The sequence below is a fragment of the Gossypium raimondii genome, chromosome 10 (assembly GCF_025698545.1).
Source record: "Gossypium raimondii isolate GPD5lz chromosome 10, ASM2569854v1, whole genome shotgun sequence".
NCBI classification, from domain to species: Eukaryota; Viridiplantae; Streptophyta; class Magnoliopsida; order Malvales; family Malvaceae; genus Gossypium; species Gossypium raimondii.
The window spans coordinates 58,803,631-58,827,013 of record NC_068574.1 but is presented as its reverse complement, the minus strand read 5'-3'; the positions used below and the strand labels follow the sequence as shown (position 1 = coordinate 58,827,013).

The 23,383-nt window shown below is 31.0% G+C and overlaps 2 protein-coding genes and 1 non-coding gene across 6 annotated transcripts in view; all 3 read right to left on the bottom strand.

Moving 5' to 3' along the window:
- LOC105775689 (factor of DNA methylation 1) overlaps positions 1-23,383 on the bottom strand; it is a 42,660-nt gene that overhangs the window by 16,064 nt on the left and 3,213 nt on the right. Inside the window, exon 1 of one of the 4 annotated variants that reach the window (XM_052622068.1) lies at positions 3,582-3,668. The exons of the other annotated variants lie outside the window; for them this stretch is intronic. The gene's annotated coding sequence lies outside the window, so the exon portion shown is untranslated. Of the gene's footprint in view, positions 1-3,581; positions 3,669-23,383 lie in introns of those variants that run through there. 4 annotated transcript variants of the gene reach the window in all.
- On the bottom strand, positions 3,570-3,672 carry LOC128034407 (U6 spliceosomal RNA). The gene has a single exon (XR_008190531.1). It is a non-coding gene; the product is annotated as a U6 spliceosomal RNA (small nuclear RNA).
- On the bottom strand, positions 9,519-11,253 carry LOC105777187 (cytochrome P450 83B1). Its single transcript, XM_012600297.2, has 2 exons — positions 10,357-11,253; positions 9,519-10,265 (listed from the first exon to the last, which is right to left on the bottom strand). The coding sequence occupies exons 1-2, from the start codon at positions 11,236-11,238 to the stop codon at positions 9,654-9,656; spliced, it is 1,494 nt and encodes a 497-aa protein (XP_012455751.1). The 5' UTR covers positions 11,239-11,253; the 3' UTR covers positions 9,519-9,653.

Genomic DNA, 23,383 nt, shown 5'->3' with positions numbered 1-23,383 from the left:
GCCTTGGCATTGTTGTAAAAGGTTGTGGCCCTAGGCCTTGAAGCTTAAGGCTTGAGTTTGAGTCCCACCATCTACATGTGTGATGTCTGGGTTTGTCCCTTACCTTGTGCATATGACTTATGTGGATTTTGTCTAGATTGTTGTGGTTGAAGATACATCCTTTTGTATGTTTTGCAATAAATGAATATGTAATGAAAATTTTATATTAATAAGAAATGGTTGATGATGATGATGGGTGCAGTATTATTATGACCTAGTAGGGCGTCAATACCGCACAAAAATTAAAGTGCTGTGTGCATGGGAAAAAATGGGCGTGATCTTCATTCATCCTTGATTAATATTCAGGTAAAATAAATTACATTTTTTTTCTAAAAAATAACATCTTTTATTAATCATCTCTGTTAATATTTTTTTTTATCATTGTTTTTTATCTCTAATTCATGGTGTAATGCTTTTAATTTGCAGGGTTGAAGAAATTTTCTGAAGCAGCAGTTAAGTAATTGTAAATTTTAGGAAAAAGTTTGATCTTCCATATGAGAATTGGGAGCACAATGATGGACTCTTTTGTTTAACTTCTTGGTTGTTATCTATATTTCTGTAGTTCTGCATCAACTTATGAAAAATAAATTTATAATAAACTTATCTTTAAATTGCACAGTTAAGTAATATCAGCTAATTTTCTTAGATAGAAGCTTATTATTATTTGAATTAATCTGTTTAAGGGTCAAATCTAAATTCCTCTTAATATTTAAGATTTGAATAATGGTTAAATCATTAGAGGAGAGTGTCCTTTGCATTGCTTATGGAAAGAAGAAGAATTGCCACTGATGTCGTGTTTTGTTTGAGAGACGACCTAGAAGCTTGAACCGAGGCAAGGAACCAACATAGACAACTGGTAATGAACTTAATATTCGGTCGTATGAATCAATTGCTCAAGCTATCTCGAAGTGGATTCGTATGTCGATATTGATCATCACACGCAATGAGAATCCATTTAGATTTATTAGATGTATATTAGCAATAATAATATGTCTGTATTTGGACGCGTCTCCAAATTTTTACACTGGTTTATGATGTCGAGGGCCTCAGCCATCATCGGCTGAGGATAAATATTAAAATACTAAGCATCATCTAATGGTTTCGAATAGTGTATTTCATTGCAAAGCCTACTACAAATTCTAGCAATCACTTACTCCATACGTTTTGTTGAATACTGAGCTCCCATTGTGTGTAGCTGATTGTAGAATACCGTCTCTATCACCCACAACTTCGATCTCATTCCGCAACCGCTCGTCTTCCATTTCTGCATATATTTTAAGCAATATTGAACTTTACCCTACAAATTTTTATCTTCATTCAAAGAAATCTCATTCTCCATGCTTAAAATATCTCCTATTTTCCCGAAGATTTCCCACATTTGTTCTAAAAAAGGCATCTCTTTTTAAGTTTAGAAAACATATTTTGGCCTTCGATTTCAGAGTTTCAAGAGAAACAAACGAAATGAAAAAGAAACCATGGTGAGGATGGTTTTAACTTCTTCTTTGCAAAGGGCCAAAAAATTGAAGGTTTTTTTTGTGTGTGCAGGAAACTGCTAAAGATCAACTCTATTGCAGCATTTTGAAGAAAGGTGGCTATGTTCGAAGTTAAAGAAAATTATAAACGTAGGGTTAAATTCTGAATTAATCCCTGTACTTTATTAAAGTTTGGTTAATTTCTAATTCGAGTCATTTCAATTTTGGATTTTTTTGCATTAGGCTCATTCCAATTTGACCCTCAAATTTTTCAAGTTCAAATTATTTTAAATTCAAATCACTTCAAGTTCAAGCTTCAATTATTTAAATTCGATCAAAATTGAGAAATTAAACAAATTAATAAAAGATAAATAATTTTTTTAAAAAAATAATTAACCACTCATTTTTACTTTCTATTTAAAAACAGTTTTATAATATAGTATTAAATTTTAATTCAGAACAAGTCAACTCAAGTCAAACCAGCTCAAGGTCAAAAAAATCTTATTTAGCTTGAATAGACTAAGCTTATCAAGCTAGACGGATTACTCGATTTATGAACATGTCTATGAAAAATCGGATACGAAAAGTATTTTCAATATCCATGAAAAAAAAAATTAAATACCTTTTTGGTAAAAGTAGCACCAAGTACAATTTCTCCACAATAACATTGTTCAGCTTTAACTACACTATGTTTACTAGGATATAGTCCATCAATTCCTACAATTTCTCCACAATAACATTGTTCAGCTCCAATTGAAAACAAATCCTTCACAAATATGCCGCAAACATGCCCCCCGGAAAGAGAAAAGGATTCCAAATGCTGATTGAACTAGTCGTCTACTCATCTCTTAAAGGAGACTGCAAGTTGCCTCGGATGTTGATCGGTGGCGAAGCTAAGGGTTAGTACAACATGCTCCAATTTAATCCACACCTACCTGAGTCCTATTTCATTTCTAGTTTCATTAGTGCCCTTCAAAGAAGAGTTGACACCTAGAGTGAAAAATGAAAACTAGTGAACCAACCACCCTATCTGCTATTGCTGTGTGTAAATTGGCTAGATTACATTAACTATCCCTTGAGCTTGAGCTTGAACTATCTATTGGAAGTGGAAGAAGCTAAGATGGAGACTCTTCCTAATGAGATAAAAAGCATTATTGGACATATAGATAGCTGCAAGTTGCCTCAAGTATGGGTCATCTTAAACGGCTGTGATTTCCGATCATGCACATTCTGTTTCCATAAAGAACATAATTTAGCGCACGTTTCGTGCTGATCTTCGACCGGGAACTCCAAGGAGAAAGCGACTTTGAAAGCTTTTCGATCGAGTTCCCCAATATCAATATATCATTCAAACCCTGCACATCAGCAACATTAAAAGTCTTCCATTGAGCACCATGCATGTATAGAAATTCTTGTGACGATCACATTGTTCTAATTGTAAAGCTTTACAAAGAATCCATGGAATCAAACTATCAAGTGAAATGAGATCAATGATAAGTGAAATTACCATACAAAGGCAACATATTTGGACATGAAGTTGCATACTATAAATATTTAATTATAAAAATACATGTTTTTCTATCCATTTAAACTCTAGAAATTGAAGGGTCCTTTGGTTACTTAAAACTTTAAAAAAAAAAAAAAAAAAGCTATACAAAATCTAAATAAAGGATTATTGAGGTATTCACTGCTCAAGAGAGTAAGACAGACCAAACCCAGTGAAAACAACTTTAAATTGCAATCCTCAGTGCATAAAACCCAAGAAGATGAACGTCAAACCCAGAAAAATTCGCAAAAAGGAAAGATGGTATTGAGATTTAAAGCAAATCAAACCCAAAAAGAGGAACATAAAAACCGAGAAAAATTGCAAAAAGAAAGATAAAGCCAGAAATGAAAAACTAAATTTTTAATATTAAGTGCAGAAAAATAAACCCATGAAATACATCAATGATCAAACTGAGCATACAAGGGAAAAGACCCCCCAATTCCAAATTATCAAGTGAACAAAGGCGAAAGAGATGGAAAGAAAGCTGTAAAATTTGGCAAAAAAATCAAGAAAAAAATTTGGACCATTTCTCGATTTGTGCGTGTCATCCTTGCGCAGGGGCCATGCTAATCTTCTCTGTATCGTTCCAATTTTATCGGATGTCCCCGAAGGGACAATAATAAGTTTCTTCCTTTGCCTTTATAAACAATAAATTTTCCTAATTCTTTAGCTATGTGGGATATTGGTTGCTTTCCGACTAGAACCTTGACTAAGGCCAAGTAGCAGTTTAAGTCTTTGGTGAAGCACCAAAAAAACGTGGGCTTTACATTTTTACTTCACTTTATGTTCTGCTTAGGTTTACTGTTAAGTTTGATTAGCCATTGTTTTTTATTAGACCCAAAAATTTTGAGTTATTATTATTTAACCCAACTTCTAAATCCTTTGAATTCTGAAAAGTGTAGAAAATAAGGGGAAAAAAATACAAAAATCAAATCAAAATAAAAGGTAAAAAGTTTTTTAAACTAAAAATATTTAAATTGTGTTTATTCAATTTCATATTTGAGTCTTTTAAATTTGAATTGTTTTGAGTTCGAGTTATTATAATTTTGGCTCTCAAATTTTCAATTCAATTTATCGTCAGCTTAAATCATTTCAAGTTTGATTAGTTTCAAATTTTGGTTGTTTTAAATTCAAATCAAATTGAGATGAATTTATTCATCAAATTAAAATTTTAATTTGAACTTACAGGCCTAATTGATAATAGAATGTTAGATATTAAATAATTTTATTTAATATTCTCATGTTCATTTTACTATTCATATTCGAGGTTTAAAATTCTCCCAATAATATCATCTCCAAAGTTCAAATAATTTTAATCAATAATATAATAAAACCATGCACAAGGGAAGTAAAATTCACAATAAAATGACCGATTAAATATTAGCTCGATTGGTATGGACATTGTTGTCAATGTAGGAAGACATGAGTTCGAATGCACTAAATAAGAGAAATTATAGATAATTCGACTAAAACTTTTAATGAGATTATTTAAAACAAAATGCAAAATAAAATGTAACAAGATAAACATTCCATAAGCTTTAAAAATAAATAAATAAAAATCCAGAGCTTTAAGTAAAAGTGATAAAACACATATAATAGTTTTCAAAATTAACCACTTAATAATCGCTTTCCTCCAACCTCCATACTCTTCTTCATCATTTTCCTCCTGTAGTACAAATCCAGCAAAATAAAATCAATAATAGATAAATGCCATTAGTTAATAAAATATTCATATTTTATACATGTTTAAAACAATAGGTGGTAAAAAGACAATTTTTTTTTGTGCATCTAAAAAATTACACGGTTCGTTTTTTTAATTTAGAATAGATTCCTCAATCGACTAATATAAAAAAAAATCTTATTCATCAAGCTAGACGGATTACCTGATTCATAGACAACTCTATAAAAATCGAATACGAAATAAGATAATCTTTCTAAAAAGCAAGGGGTAATACCAAGGGGATAGATAGGGCCTTGACCCACCTTGGTTTGAGAAAATTCATCTTTTGGTCCTCTAAATTTGTGAATCTATCAATTAATAAAATGGTAAAAATATACTTTGATCCTTAAAAATTTGTAATTCAATGTCGACCCCTGATAAAAAATTTGTGGCCCTGATGGAAAGTATTTTCAATTTCCATGAAAAAAAAGTTAAATACCTTTTTGGTGAAAGTAAGACCAACTACAATTTCTCCACAATAACGTTGTTCAGCGTTAACTACACTATGTTTAGTAGGATGTAGTTCAGCACTTCCTTCATCTGCTCCAATTGCCAACAAATCCTTCACAAATATGCTGCAAACATGAAAATAAAAAATGTTTTACAATTTCTTTTTCGAGCTTCAGTATAAAGGAGATCGAACTTCTAGATAGAGAAAAGGGTTGCATATGCTGAGATTCGACCTTGGTACTTCTTAAAAGAGAATGCTATGACAAGCTTGTTTTTCCAGACTTCTTATTTTCTTATAGTACTCGTATATGAAAAATTTCGGACGACGGATACCAGTCGGAGTAATTTAGCTATAAAACAGTGACGATTAATGTTATTATACTTACGTGGCTTGGCCTACAAAGTCATCAGAAGAGAAAGTGTCTTTGTCCATGATTTTAAGAACTAGCTTGTAGTCACCACCTGACCCTGGATACTCCACCTTGAATGTGAATTTTTCATTCCATGATGGACTAGATCCATCACCTGCACAAAATTTGACCCTTTAGGTAATTTTTGTAAGAGTTAATCCGCCCGGCTCTTAATTTTTCTTAAAGTATTTATGGCCGACATGTATTAGGACATGCTCATATATGGCATTCGCATCTGAGTCCAAGTCATTTAACTATGCAATGATGTTATGAACTGATGATAGAAGGACAACAAAAATGTATGGTATGCTTCTTCTGATTATTGCCAAGACTGTTTCTCGCTTTCATTGGTATGGCTTGATAAAGACCTGTTAGTATTTTTTATCTGAAGCTAAAAGCTAAGCCAATTCATCGGAGTAACTCGAACCTAAGATGACCCAACCTGAAAAATCTGATTGATGTCAAATGTCCGAAAATCAAAATGAACCGAACTCTAAACAACTCAGAACTCGAATAAATTCAAACCCAAACCTGAACCATGTAAAATACCTATATCCAACACATATTTAGACATGGGATACAAAGGTATTATTCTCTACATATATTAAAAAAACTTAAAAAGAAAATTGAGCATACTCGTATTCAACATAGATCCATGTCTGACACTAACCCTGAATTCAAGTAATTTAGAAGTCAAGAGGTTTAAAATAAAGGAAAAAAGACTTAATAATTACCTCTGGCCGCACTGCTTTTGCGTTCTTGACCTTTGTATTGAATTATAACTTTTGAAATTTTTAGCATTCTAAGTAAAAGTATCGATACTTATGACCAAAATATCAATACCATAAGAATGGAACATTTTCAAAAATCGACAATAACCCAATTTGGTATCGATACCCAATCACGAGTATCGGTATTTGTGATAAAAATATTGATACCCCTACCAAGGTATCAATAAAATGTTTTAACCAAAATAGGTAGAGAGCTAAAACAATATTGATACTTACGTTGTATTTCAAAAAAAATTAGATTGGTCCCTTTTTCTTGAATAATTCTATTTCTGATGTTCATCATATGTTGATTATTCATGATTTAATCTTTAGATGTTGTTAGTGGTAGTTGTTGCTCATAATTAAAACTGTAAATGCATGTGTATAAGTTCCTATAGTTGTTGTAGCATCCTATCCTATAACACAAGTCTGACGATCGAACCTGGTGAGGGGTGTTACATTTGTAAATATCATAGCTAACACTTAGCCCAGTAAAATATTGTCTGCTTTAGGCGCACATGGCCCTCACGGCTTTGTTCTTGGGAGCGCTCATACACCCCCAAAATGTCTTTTACCTCTTAAGTGTTGCTACCCCTTTATATAGTCCAGGTCTCTCTCGTGCTTTGCTGATGTGGGATTTGCCTAGGTTGTTACAAAGTGTTTTCCTGTAAATTTGCTAAAAACGCTTCCAGCTAAAAGTGCTTTCCTTATTTCGACCTAATATCATAATTTTTCCAAAATCGGCCTACTCTGATAATTTTTAAAAAAAAAATCAACATTTTTAAGTATTTCACCCGATTAATAATATGTATAATATTTATGTCTAATATATGTGATGTGATGCTAATATATATAAAGAAAATTAATATATTAAAACAACAATGATATAAAAATAATAAAAATATGACATAAATATTTCCTTTTCTTCTTTTTCGCTCTAATTTCCTCTCTTTCATATACGTCAATTAAAAGGATTTTCATTTTATCCAAAATAAAAATTTCCACCCGGTTATAATTTTTTTTCTTAAGAAAGAGATGCAATTATTTATAATACAAATTTAAGAATTTATATATTGTTTATTTGAAAATATATATGTAATTGTTATGACTACGACATTCTTCTAACTCATTTTGTTTGTGTTAAAGTTTTTATAATTGAATTTGTCTAATCAATCAAACTGGTTAGATTAGAAATTGATTAAGGTATTAAATTTAAAAGATTTAAAAAATAATTGATTTATAAAATGGTTAGAATTAATTGAATTTAAATCTCATTTTAGTCTAAATAAGATTAATGAATGAAGAACTCTGCGATTATATTAAAAATAATAATAATAATTAAAACTTTTAGTTAATAATTAATAGTTAATTATATATGTGCTATATTTCCAATATCCAAATTAAATTTTAGATATGAATTTTTTGAATATTCTCCAAGATCCAACGTGGGAAAGAGAAAAGGACGCGTGCATGGCTTTAACAAATGAATTTGGTAATCTTCCACTTACGTCGTTTACTAGCTAATACTATAACGTTATCATCTATGCAACTATCTGCAAAATGAACGTCCAATCTTTCAAATTTTGGGTAAGCTCTAATGTGGCAAAATAATCTCAACATCACATATACCAAATGTGAAAAATTATAATATTACAACCTGCCTGGTTATATATTTCAATCTCCAACCAATTGAAGATGACAATCGGACACAATAATTTGCAAACAATAAGCATCGTAGCAGATTTTGACTTAGGATTTAGAATTTCATATGTTAAGATTGGGAATCTTAATTGGATACAGCATATCCCATACAAGGTTTATACTATACGCATATCTTTGTTTCTTTATTATTTTTATCACGTGACCATATAAGTTATCTGCAAGTTTTATTGGTTTTCTCAAACATAGATTTTAACACACGTTTTATTATTTTTTATGATATATTTTACGATTATATCGCGAAAACCTAACAACAATTTTTACATTAAGTTTCTTTTATTCAATTAGCTTCTAAACTTGATAATTATTTTCATGAATTAGATCATTGTTTCCACTTTAGGGCTTAAATATTTTTCTTTTCAAGTTTGTCTCTAAACGTATCAATTGTTCTCATATTAGAGCTTAAACTTTAGGATTTCAAGAAAATATCAATGATTAACTTGAACGAAAATTCAGACCTCAATGTGAAAACAATTACCAAATTTAGAGATTAACTTAACATTCAGATCCCAATATAGAAACAATTTATAAATTCAAGACTTAACTTAAACAAAAAAAAAACCTCAAATTTTAATAGAGAATAGTTACTAAGTTCAGACCAAAAATCATTTAACCTTATATTTTAATTATACGTTCTTCAAGACAAGGATTTAGCTTAGGTTATAATACCGTTAGGTCCTTTTAAATTCTAAATTCTAATATTCTATTTGTCTCGAACAATTTTATAGAGTTATTAAAATTTTGATGATACTCTCTATTTTCACCGAAAAAGTGATTTAAGAGAAAAGGTAATATTGCAAATTCAGCTCTTATATACTAAATGTTAACTTGGCTTTGATGAAATGAACTGATAAATGAGTGGTTGATTTTTTGTATATTAGGTGTATATAGTAAATACATGCGGGTAGTCATGAGTGTTCTATGTTGCCCTTTATGCCTTCAATTGATGAATTTGCATCAACGGTATGATTTTAAGTAAATTTTATTGGAGGCACTAAAGATGAATTTTAAATAATAATAATTGTATTAATAATTTAGAATCAAATTAAAATTTTATGAATGTAATTATATAAAATTAAATTGTATATCTTACATTAATATTAGATCAAAGTTCGTGTAATTTTAATAAAAAAATCCGTAAATTGAGAAATTTTTTAAAATATGACTTTATGAAATTCTTTTTAATACAATGAAATTATTAGTCTAATTTTTATTATTTTTAAGTGTTTTAGTGGGTTTTTTTTAGATAGTTTCACTCCACCCCTAACACCAAAGTCAATCAAAGAAATTATATTGGAATAGACACCTAAACAACCCTTTGTGTTGATTGAGGCCACACCTCTAACTGATTATTGGCACCTGTTGTCCCTTGCAAAAGAGAATAAATATATATATATAATTGAGAGTTTTATTCATAACTTATTCTTTCAAGTGATTTTCATATTGCATATCAAAGCCACAGTGTTACTGAAGACCTTATTCATAAGCAAGCAGTAAACAAGTATCTATCACAAAGGCAGGGATTGTTTAATCATAAATCTTCCTAGCCACAAGGATAAGAGCATTTTTTTTGTGTGTAGTGATGCCAGGTAGTGCATCAAAGTCTATGTCTTCTTTCGTCATCGCAATCGGCATTTCCCAATCGAACTTGTAAAGAAGATTAGCAAGGGCAAGTTCCACTACTGCAACTCCCATATGCATTCCAGGACAAACCCTTCTACCAGCACCAAATGGTATGAGCTCAAAGTGTTGCCCTTTGTAGTCAATGGGACTACAAATGAACCTTTCAGGATAAAACTCTTCTGGATTTTCCCAGGTTTCAGGGTCTTTTCCTATTGCCCACGCGTTCACATAAACCAAGGTTTTGGCAGGTATATCGTACCCACCTATTTTGCACTTTCGGAGTGTTTCTAGTGGCACTAACAATGGAGCAATTGGTTGCAATCTAAATGTTTCTTTTATCACAGCTTTTAAGTAAGTCAAATCTCGAGTATCATCTTCATTTACAAAACCTTTTTTTCCAATCAAATTCCTTACTTCTGCTTGAGTTTTCTTCAAACATTTTGGATTTTTCATTAAGAAGCTCATCACCCATATTATAGTGGCTGCGGATGTGTCTGTTCCAGCTATAAACAAGTTCTGCAAGAAAATCAATGGGTTATATATATGTACTAAGTGTGAAGCACAAAAGTTAATTAAAGATAAAAGTGTTGAGTAAAGGTGAAATGACCATAAGAATAGCTTTTATCTGATCGATAGTCAGATCAAATGAAAAGTCGTGATCCTTCCATGTTTGTAGTAACACGTCGAGTATGTCCTCTTGTTGGGGTTTTAGCCTAATAGGATCCAGATGTTCATCAATGAGTTGTTGATAAAAAGTATCAAGTTCTTTGAAAGTTTTTTCAAGACGACTAAGCAATCCAGTGAATCTATCGAGCCAGCCCATGTAAGGAAAGTAGTCAGAAAAACTGAAGCTTGATAATATGGCTTGACTTTCATTAAGCAGCTCATGGAATCTGCTTCTTTCGGCTCCTTCTTCGTCATACCTCTTGCCGAAGGCTATTCTACAAATTATTGTACTGGAAAGGCACATTATTGCTTCACTCAAGTTGACAGGTTTAGCATCAACAGGTAATTTGGATATTTTTTCAATCAAGCGATCAACTTCATCTTCTCTGATGGGACGATACTGTTGCACTCCGCTAAAGAGATGTACAACACAAATTTTCCTCATCTCCCTCCAGTAGTCATTATATGGTGAAAAAGCCACATCCGAGGCATTATAAGATAATTTATGACTACAACGTCGATAAGGTCTACTGCAAAAGTCAAGGTCATGGGTTTTCATAACCTCTTTAGCCATTTTCGCTGAAGAAACTACAAGGATTGGTTTCAACCCAAATCGCAAGTACACGAGAGAACCATACTTTTGAGAGAGTTTCCAAAGAAAAATTTGAGGGGCTGAGTTATCAAACAGCTGCATATGTAAGTGACCAATCAAAGGAAGAGAAGGAGGGCTAGGGGGAAGACGATTAGAATTGCCATGTTTTAGGAGAATGAACAGGAACAAGGAGAGTGGTAGAAGAAAGACCAGAAACACTACTATTGCCATTGTAATCTACTCAATGAATCTGTTTGAAAGTTGAGATGGATGCTCCCCCCCTTCCTTATATAAGAAACTGAGAGCCGTAATCAAGATATGTGTTCATGGACAGGAGAAGGAGTAGCGAGGGAGAATAAGTTTCAATCATTTTGCGTCTATAGTATGAATCATGAAAGATGTAATGTATTGTAGAAATTTAAGCTTCGTATTACGTATTTAGCTTAAAAACGATAACTGATTATTAAAAAAAATAAGTTTAGCAAGGATTGTTCGGCCTCCATGCTATTACATGTTCCACAAATTAACAGAAAAATGATGGAAAGAACTGGAAATAAATTTCTTCTTCAACTATTTGGATTAAACTCGAATTTTAGAATCGATATTGTAGGGAGAATTTTACTTGAATATTATCCCGACCCAAATAAGAGTAAATTCAAACCACAAAATGAAAGAGAACTCCTATTATTATATCAAAATAGTAATAATAATAAAATCTGTATTTTGTTGAAAAATTCCATCTATTTTTGTTGTTTAGTGATGACATGGTTGACAGAGCAACCAAACAACGAGACATGGTGTGCCATGTGGACATCATGTTGATGTGGCAAAATGCCTCGCAAATATCTTTAAAAAAATTTAAAATTTAATTTTTTCTATATTTTTATATTTATATTATTTAAAAATCACGCCCAGAATGAACCTTTGATGCGCTTATTTAAATAATTATAAAATAAACTTAATTTATTTTAAAGTATTTTAAATTTATTTAAATATTATCACGTCAACATAAGATATATGTGATGTGACACATTAACACTTAATATAAATAAATATGTTATTAATATGTGCAAATAATAATTTTCTAAAATGTTAGAAATGCACAAATATATTTTATTTTTTTCTTTTTCTTTTTTTTTTCTCTTTCATTTTTTCCAATTGAAAGGATTTTTATTTTAACCAAATAAAAGAATTCGATGTCGTAATAAACTTTTTTTTTTTAAGAAAGAGATACAATAATATATATATTCAAATCCATTGAAATCTATTGTTATGATGGTTAGGAGCACGAAATCTAGAAGTTGTCACTCACTCGCCTGTGTAATTCCTTTGTCTCCATCGACCAAGTTGAAGCCAGCCATCTGATATGAAACTTAAAGCTATACTTAGCCATGGACAAGTTTTCAAACCGTACAAAAGATTGGTTTTAATCATGAATCCTGCTTGGTTTAATGACAAATTATTAGCATGCGTGTGTTAATGATTAATTATGTGATGCATTGAATATGCTTAACATTTTCCAAGAATGGGAAAAAGGAAGTAACGTGTATCTAATAACAATAATTATTTATTATTATAAAATGTTAAATTATATTAAATTATGTTTATTGGATTTTAGATATTAAATAAAGTGACCTAGTAATTAAATTGATGATGGGATAATTATAAATTAAGGTTAATGTGTCAAGTTATATATTAGGGTTATAGTTTTTAAATTATACATATGTAACAATTTTATATCTCATTTTTTAAAAAAGTCACATTCTTTAAAATACTTGTGTGTTAATTTGGAGGATTTCAACATATCAACCGATTCAGATAAACTTCTACATTTGTTTTTTTTTGGATAATCTTACATGATATATCCTGATTTATTATGTTATATATTAGAATTTTTATAATTGTCTTCAATGGCATCTGAATCCGATCATGGAAATTTTTTATTTTGATTAATTGTGGATTCTAGCTTTTAAGGTTTTATCGATGATATAGATTCAATGTTTAATTGAAATATTCTTGATTTATGGCATGAAATTCTTGATTAGGTAATCATATGACGTCAGATATTCAACAAATTAGCACAAATTAACATTTTATAACATTTTAAATGCAACAAATTAGCACAAATTAACAATTCAAGTTTATATATTCACCAAAAACTAGACTAAATTTTCAATTTTTATAAAATAAGAGGATGGAAGTCTAACAAATTTTCAATTAGCACAAAAAAATATTTGCAAAGATAATCGAAAATGAAAATGAAAATAAAATGACATTATACATGATTGGAGTGGTATACGAGTAATCATGTTGCAAGAAAAGTGGCCACTATGTAAGGTCACAAAATGACATCTATAGAGTATAGCAACATTAGGTTCAGAAGATAGCATTAAGCAACAGGAGAATCTCATTAGTTAAAGTAATCAATGGTATACAGAGTGGACAATAATGCTTAAATGCGATACTTTCGCATTCACTTTCTACAGTAAGATAAGATTTTTTTTTTTTTAAATAAAGAAAAAGATCGGCCTGGCAGTTTACAACTCTATAGGTTCAAGTTGTAGACTACATTTCAAGGAAATTACCTGATCAAGCCAAAATAATTTTCAAGTTGTAGACTACATCGATTGAATAGCATATACATTTATTTTTATTTTTTTTTAAAAGAACAAAGAATAAAAGAGTGGAAGCTTTCACTTAGAAGAGTGGGGACAGTGGGGAGCTGGCTATTTCTTAAAGCAGGACAGTGTTGATCCTGCCACAACCTCAGCTGTAACAAAATAAAGCACTGTACTAAATTTCAAAAGGACCAGTACCTAAGACAACCACAGATTCCAAAAGATGGCTCACTTCAGCAGCTAATAAAAGCAAAAATCAAGAGAGAAAAAACGAGAAAAATGCATTCTGTCTCCAAGATTAGAACAGTGAAAGTGAAGGTATAAACATGTGCACCCCGTCAAGAAGGCTATAAAATCTTCATTATACATAGCATCTGTAAAATCATTAAACACCCAAACTTTTCTACGGGAGTAACAAAGATTGTCCCACAAACTGAAATACTAAGCTAGTTGTGAACCATGAACAAAATGTGGACATATATACTCTATTTTGCGGTGCAGTTTCTCTCACGCAAATTTACTTACCAGAAAATATTGCCACGAGAAAAGAAAGCTTTTGACATAACAAAGTAACTGACCTAAAAGGAGGCCACGGATTAAAGTGGAATCATTTCAGCTGATATCAGTTCCAAGCCCCCTAAAATGAGAGCCTCTTGATGTCCTGCTTTAAGAAAACATGAGTTTTATATAAGTTTTTGCATGTTTTAACTTTTAATATAATTAAAAGCGTCCAAGTTTACCTAGGAAAACTGGAAGGAAACGACTTTGTATAAATTCTGCCATATCTTCATGTGCATAACTGAAAGAACTTGAATTTTAAGAAGACTTCAACAGATCCACCTCAGAAAATTAAAACCAATGAACAAAAACACAATAACCAACTAGCAGTCAACTTGTCAAGTCAAAGCACTCACGCATAAATCATTGCAAAAAAAAACTATACACAACCAAACAAACTTCATAAGGCAATCAAGATAAAGTATAACTTGAAATAAACCACAAGAGTCTACCTTTCTGATACTGCTGATCAGTGACAGGCTTCTTATTAGCAGCTAGTCCTATCAGTAACCACTTTGGCACTCTTAACAGATGGGTAAACAGCTTTAAAAGTCTCTTGTAACATGTAATCAGAAACATCTGCAGCTAAATCCCCAACAAAGATTGTGTAATCGGGACCCTCTTCTTGCCTCTTTTCTCCATATCCAAGAGCCGCCCAATTCAACCTAAAATTCTGCTCAGAATTTGGCATTGGCACCCCATTATACAACTGCAAAACCCTCTCGGCTGCAGCACGTGATACAAACTCGATAAACCCATAGAGAAAGGTAAAGGAAGTGAAGCAGATGACAGAGAGTGTGTCAATGCTTGCGGGAAGAAAATACTTGAATTAGTTCAGTCTTGAATAAAAGACAAAACTGTGAATGAAAGATGGGTGAGGAGGACTTTACATGATGACGGACTACTAATCAACAGGGAAAAATTAATAAAAGTGAGAAAGAAGGCAAATAAAGGAAGCTTAAATAATAATAAAAATTAATAAAAGTGAGAAAGAAGAGATGAACCTGAAGGATTTTAATAGCTTGTGACCTCGTCACATATCTCGCAGCATTTCCTTCCTTTTTCTTTCCCTGTAAAATTTCAACATAAATTGTGAGAAAAAAATCCTTACAATAAGTCAAATTTGAAAATTTAAATCGCCAATTTGAAAGCAATAAAGTTCAAAAGAACTTGCCGGAGGTCGGTAGTGCTTTGGTTTCCCCATACTACCGTGGATAGAATTGAGAAATTGAGAACCAAGAAAGCCAAAAAAAAAAAAAAAAAAGGCAGAAGAAACACTCACAGCTCGTTTGGTTGCCCTATTCTCTGGGCCCACCTATTCAGCTGTTTGGTTAGGAGTAATGTCCTATTACGGGCTTATTATTTACGCCTCTATTCCCAAAATTGGCTGCTTTCTATTCTCTTCCAAAAGCTCAGTTTAGCTTCCGTTTTACAGCTCTCGATTTCTATGCCCTGTTTTAACCTCCCAACCCAAAAGCTACCTCTACCCGCTCCCTCCCAACATCAAACAAAAGCTGCGAGCAAAGTCACCTCCACCCGCTCCCGTTTCACTTTCATCTTGGCATCTTTCGCTGACTCCACCGTCTCAGATCTCTGGCCCAACTGTTTCGGCAAGTGCTTCTTCACTTTATCGGCAGCTATTTTCAGGTTATATGCTCTATCTATTTTTTTTGTATTTTCTTTGATTTTTCTCTTCGTCTTTGATCTAAATTCAATGGAAAAATGATTTTTTTTGTATTTTCTTTGATCTGAACATTTAAACGGATCAATAATTTTCACAAACAGACATAAAACCCCATTTCTTTTCTTTATTTTATCAGTTTTGACAGCATGTTTCGCTGTTTCTTGCATTTTCTTTCTCCATCTTGCTGAAGTAGAGAGTTCCTTGTGTTGTTGCATGTAAATCTGGCTTTAGTGGTAATATATATTTCCATATTTCCTTTTATCTGGCTTTGCAATTGCATGTAAATCTGTCGTTGAAGTTTTCAATTGGAAATGGTTTCTGTATTTTTCTTGAATGATCTATTTATATTATGCTCTGGATTTAAAAAAAAAAGAAGAAAAAATTATCCAATTTACATTTATTGAGTTAGCTTTGAAAATTGTCCATGAAGCATGAAGTTTAGATTGTGATCTGTTTATGTTGTGCTCTGGGTTATTCCCCTTACCATTATACTTAATATCTAGTGTTAATAGTCATTATAATTCATTCTTGATCAACAAATTCTACCTAAGTAAAACATGCATACCTACATAGGTTATCCAAATACATAAACACAAGTTAAAGGTATAATTTGCACAAACCAAGTACTTATGCATTGTTACACCCCAAACTTGTATTCGACGCTAGAATAGGGTACGAGGCATTACTAGAACACATACACTTGTATATATATTTAAACTGAGTTACAAGATTTTATCTGAATTAAAACTTTTTAAATTACTAACGTGCTTTTATAATTCTTTACAACATATCCTTGAAATATTATATTCATAATAAATAGAGCCTACGAGACTCAATACTTACTCATGTAATTCAATGTTTCATTTCCATTTCATTCAATTCGCAATTTCTCTGTTCACAATTCAAATCAATTTCTCAATCCATTATACTTCTCAGTACCACAATAGTTGTTTTAATTCAAATCATATCACTAGCAATGGAAGTTTCCATTTAATTCACATAGAATCCAATATCATTTAGTTCAGTACTAATACGCATTTACCATTTAACTCAACGTTTATCAATTATAATCGAGCATATGACCCATTCACACACAAGTCATTCATATATATATATTCCATTCCATACCATTCCATACCATTCCATTTCATACCATTCCATTCCATTCCATTTCATCAAGCATTCATATTTACAACCAATTATACACAATTCATTCATATAATTTAATGTCCTCTTCCTCCTCTCCATTCCACATCCTTGATACATATAACACACTTAATTGACATTATATATAATTTCACTATTTACTTATATTTAAATTCAAAACTGTCTAGTCGAGTTACAGTCACTAAATTATTTTTATCCGGAGCTACGGAGCTCAAAATTGAGTTCCGTTAATTTTCCCCAAAACTAGACTCACATATATTCTTATCATAAAATTTTAAGAATTTTTGGTTTGGTCAATTAGTACATTTTATTCTCTAAAGGTTCCCCTATTTCATTGCTTGACATATCTGACCTCTTTTCACTAAAAATGAATTATCTCACTGTACAGAATTTGGATGATAATTTCGTTTATTTCATTTGAAAATAGACTGATCAAGTATTCTAAGCATATAAATTATAACTCATAATTATTATTTTACAATTTTTAGTGATTTTCCAAAGTCAAAATAGGGGATTCTGAAATCATTTCGACCCTATCTCACTAAAATTCGAATATCACAAAATATACAACTCTTTTGCTTGCTCTGTTTCTTTTATATGGAAGTAGACTCAATAATCTTTAATTCTATATCTCATTCAACTACTAAATCAATTTCTACAATTTTTGGTGATTTTTCAAACTAACGTCACCGTCACTGTCCAAATCTATTCTATTCCAACATCTCTCATTCACATAGCACTATAACCATTTATTTTATAACACAATGCAAGACTTCATCACTTCAGTCACTCTTTCGTAACTTATCACATTTCAATCACATTCTCATATCTCGTTAAACATGTCGGTATAACAACAAATATCTGGGGGTTTTCACATTGTACCACCCATGTTGCTATTATCATTCGATACACGTAGTAGCCTTCACATAGTATTACACACGTGATCAATTTTTACGGTTCACGTAATAGGCTTCACATAGTACTACATACGTGACTAAAGCTTTTCGGTACACATAGTAGCCTTCACTTAGTACTACACATGTGACCACCATTTATGAATTCACGTAGTAGCCTTCACACAGTACTACACACGTGACCAAAGCTTCTCAGTACATATTGTAGCCTTCACTTAGTACTACACATGTGACCATTATTTATCGATTCACGTAGTAGCCTTCACACAGTACTACACACGTGACCAACACTTTCACTTTCATATAGTGGCCTACACACAGTCCGTGCCACATGTGAAAGCATTTCTGTCACTTCATTCATATCCCTTTTTTATTCCGAATATTCAATCGGAAAATTTCTCACTTTATCACATTTTTTTTCACTAATCAAAGTCAATTCCATGTTTTTCTTGACTTATAATAACACATTTAACTTATTTAACATTCACATTATTCAATCCAGTCCAAAAATCACATTTTGAAAAATTTATATTTTTGCCCCTAAAGTTTCACAAAATTACGATTTTGCCCCTAGGCTCGGAAATTAAACTTTATTCCTTTTTCTTATGTTTTATGACATGCTAAACATTTTTCCCTCCAATGAATACATCAAATTCTTGCTCTATAGTGAACTTATGAACATTTAGTATTATTATCGATTATGTCAATTTACTCGGTTTCACTGAAAATCGCTTAGCCAAAATCGTATAACACAATTCTAAGCTTCATATTCCATCATAAAACATCAAAATTCACACTTTTCATCTATGGGTAATTTTCCAAACATAAATTCTAGCTCGAATTAATGGTAAAAGTAGCTTAAGCTAGTTACCGGGATTCTAAAAATATAAAGAACAAGAAAAACGGGGCTAGAACGGACTTACCATAAAGCTTGGAAGCTTGAACAAACCCTAGCTATGGCTCCATGACACATTCGCAGCCCCCCCATGGAGAAGATGATGAAATTTGGCTTATTTTGTCTTTTTAATATGTTTTAATTACCAAATTACCAAAATACCCTTAACTTAAAAATATCTTATTTCATCTATTTCATGTCCATTTTTGTCCATAATGTAACCAATGGTCTAATTACCATTTAAGGACCTCCAATTTAAAATTTCATAACAATTAGACACTCTTAACATATAGAACTCAACTTTTGCACTTTTTACAATTTAGTCCTTTTGACTAAATTGAGTGCCCAAATGTCGAAATTTTTGAACGAAATTTTCACAAAATTATTTCGTGAAATTGTAGACCATAAAAATATAATAAAAATAAAAATTTTCCTCGTCAAATTTGTGGTCCCGAAACCACTGTTTCGACTAAGCCCAAAATCGGGCTATTACATGCATCATATCCAAAAGGAGTCCTATTACATGCCATATATACCAAACCAAAATCTAAGTCTACCAAAAACTCTCGAATAGAGTGATTCTTCGAGCTGATCCAATCTCTCGATCCATAAAACGTATCTACAAGAAACAAAATAAATAATACAAGCAAGCTTTCATAAAGCTTAGTAAGTTCGTCGATTGAACGGTAAAGCTTACTGAATCAACATAATAATAGTTCAACTAAAAGATTAATGAACAGATTTCTTGTCAACGAGGTTATTATCAAAATTCTTGTCAATCACAGCTCCCAACAAATGAGTAATGCTTAAACATTAGTTCAAATCAATTTTCCACATTTCAATAACATTCGTATTTCTTACTATCACAATGCATAATATTTTTAACATATAATAATACAACATTTACCACTTTTACACATATATACTATTACAAACCGCTTATTGTTTCACATATCACATTTAGATCCTCATTTGTTTTCATCCGATGAATACTATAAAGATGATTAAAACCTCGGTACGCGTTTCCTATTGTACCATAGTCCAACTATGGTCTCACATATGCATTGCCACAGCCCTGCCATGGTCTTACGTATATAGGGTCATAACTCAGTTATGGTCTTATCATTAGAATGCCATAGCCCAGCTATGGTCTTACATATAAACACTGTCATGGTCCAACCATGGTCATACGTCCATAGTGCCATAACCGAGTTATGGCCTTATCATCAGAATGCCATAGCCCAGCTATGGTCTTACATATATACACTACCATGGTCCAACCATGGTATTAAATACTTCAATTTTCTTATTTTCTTATTTTTAAAATATGAGCAACCATTGCATTATCTAACCCAAATTCTCTTGAAACAATGGGATGAATCAAGTGGCAATGGCATCAACAACAACAACATTGAAGTGATGATAATGAAGAAGCAACCTATTGGCAATGTTATTAATCCACGCACAACTAAAGCAACTGTGCGGGTTATTGAAAATTTCAATAAGCAATTTGTCTCTCATCATTACATTTCTAAAATCTGGCTTTCTGATCCAAATTATCATTATTTTGTTGATGATTTGCAAAATTACTCATCCTTTAATTAGTGTTGAAAACTCAATTTTTATTATATTTTTAAATAAAATGTTGTTTTTGTTCTGAGTTCAATTCTTGCAATTTTGATATATTGAACAATTGGGTTTGTCATATTGTTCGAGATTTTGAGAACAAATTGTTAATTTGTGATAAAATGACTTATTCTATAACATTTTACGTATGACTAAAAGGAATATAAATTTGCTCATTGAGAATGGAAAATATATGCATATATATATTAATAGAGTATAAAATATGATTATCAAATTAACAATTTGTTCTCAAAATCTTGAACAAGATGACAAAAAATACGATTTTTTAAAATCAAGCTTAAAATAATTTAGGACATATATGGGAAAATTCACCTTAGAAAAAAAACCATAGTGACAATTAAAGAAAGAAATGGGTAAGAAAAGGTAACATTTCACAAATAGTGACCTAAATTTAAAAAAAAAAAATGGGTTCACCCATGCTCAATGCCAGCTCAAAGTAAATTAATTGCTAAATATTTTTTTCAATAAATACTTTTAAATTGTTACCTTAAAAGGTGTGCCTATACCATAAATGGCTCAATATTTAATGTTTTAAATAAAAGCTTTTAATCACTTCTAAAATTGTCAATTTTACTTGTTTTAGATGCAAAGTAGATTTATATATAAGATTACAATTACACGTATATGTAATACATATTTAAATAATTATCATTAGAATTAATTATTAAAAGTACAATAAAATTAAATAATTTCAAAGAAATATTTGCGGTATTTCAAAAATAATAATTTCACAACAAGAATTATTATTTAACTACTGACTTGGATTTCTACACAAATGGCAATGAGAATCCGTTTGGATTTATTAGATGTATATCAACAATAATAATATGTCCGTATTTGGACAAGAACTATAAAGTTTTTAATATCTTGGTTAATTTCAATTTAAATCCAATAATTTAAACTCTTTTTCTATTAAGTCCCTCCAAATATGTGTTACTCCTTAATTAATATCCACTTCCACTTTTTTAACTTGTTTGTCCATGTTCTAAAATAGCTTTTGGGAAATTCTATATCAAGAACTACTCATTTTTATGGGAATTTTATTAAGATTTTTTAAAAAATTAAATACAACTATTATACAATTTAAGTGTATAGATTTCTATATTGAAAACACATCACGAAACATAAAATGATTCATTTACTTAAAATTAATTCATCTACTACTAGACTAATTGTTCAATGCACTGCATAAAGATTTTAACGGTTTATCTACTATTAGATTAATTGCTATGTAATAGTTTGTCCGTGTCTTTTAAACAAAAAATTTAATTCATAATGCAATTGTTTAATTAATAATTTTATCTTTCCGATGCTTAAGTTAAAAACCAAAAGCTAAAAAAAAAATGTGTGCAAATTTTAAAATAAAAAAAACACGTGGTACACAATTTTATGCAACGTACGTAATTTTATTCATACATGCACGTTGCACGTCCAAATTGAGATAGGGGTATATCAATAAATAAAAACTATGCTTCCTCAACCAAATTATTGAATAATAGCTTATATAAAAGAAATGAAACAACCTACTAGGACTAATTTAAAAACAAGAGGAAAATTAAGAGCAAAAACTGCAAAATCCTAGAAAAAGAGAAGCACACCAACCCTCTAAAGGCCTATAAATAGTGCAAAAAAAAAAAGCATTAGGCAACAACACATCCATAAACATTTTAGCATTAGCATTTTAGTGGTCATGACTTCAAGTGGTGAGTCAAGCTCAAGAAGGAATGCAACAACGGCCGATGCCGAACCGAAGCAATTGTCGCCGCTATCGATAATCACTTTGCAGAATATAAAAGATCGGCCTCATCAAAAGAGCAACAGAAAACTACCAGGAGGCATTGTTAGGTACTTTGACAATAACGACCCCCGATATAGTTGGCTGCTAGATGGTTGGTTGGCTGAAGAGCGTCATGTGCCGTCAGGCAGGCTCTACAGGGTAAAACCTTTGATAATCCATACATATATACATACAAACATATATGATTCCATATATACATGCACATAAATTTTATAGATCTTTTAGTTTTATTTTGTCAAGCAAATGATATTTCTATGTTGTTTGGATTGTTAAAATACAACCTCTCAACTTAAAAATACATAGAAAATGGGAAAAACAAGTAGTCTTCTATCATTTTTATTCTATTTTATGTGGTTGGATTCAAATTTTAATACTAAATTCTATCAAATTCATATAGATTGATACAAAATTTTGATATTTTATGTCAACTTTTTATTTTTCTTTAATTATTTTTTATAATTCTATTAAAAATATAATTGTTAAATTAAGTTATTGAACTTAATAATTTTAAAATTTATATGCGTGTATATGTATTTATATTATGTAATTGAGATATATTTGCATCTATGATATGTATTTTATTAAAAAAATTAAACTATAAATATATATGTGTGTGAAAAATTCTTGAAAATACAGATAAATCTAAAATAATAAATTAAGATACACTAATACTATCAATAAAGCCTTGGCGGCAAAAGGTTGTGGCCCCAGGCCTTGAAAGCTTGAGTTTGAGTCCCACCATCTACATGTGTGATGTGTGGGTTTGTCCGTTACCTTGTGCATATGACTTGTGTGGATTTTGTCTAGATTGTTGTGGTTGAAGATACACCATTTTGTATGTTTTGCAATAAATGAATATATAAATGAAAATTTTATATTAATAAGAAATGGTTGATGATGATGATGGGTGCAGTATTATTATGACCTAGTAGGGTGTCAATACTGCACAAAAACTAAAGTACTGTATGCATGGGAAAAAATGGGTGTGATCTTCATTCATCCTTGATTAATAATCAGGTAAAATAAAGTACATTTTTTTTTCTAAAAAGTAATATCTTTTATTAATCATCTCTTTTAATATATTTTTTATCATTG

What these genes read in the sequence shown, in the direction of transcription:
- LOC105777187 (XM_012600297.2), bottom strand. Translation starts at nt 11,238, where the DNA reads ATGGCAATAGTAGTGTTTCTGGTCTTTCTTCTACCACTCTCCTTGTTC. An exon ending in AGATAAAAGCTATTCTTATG is followed by an intron (nt 10,266 to 10,356) that starts GTCATTTCACCT and finishes ATTTTCTTGCAG; the next exon opens with AACTTGTTTATAGCTGGAAC.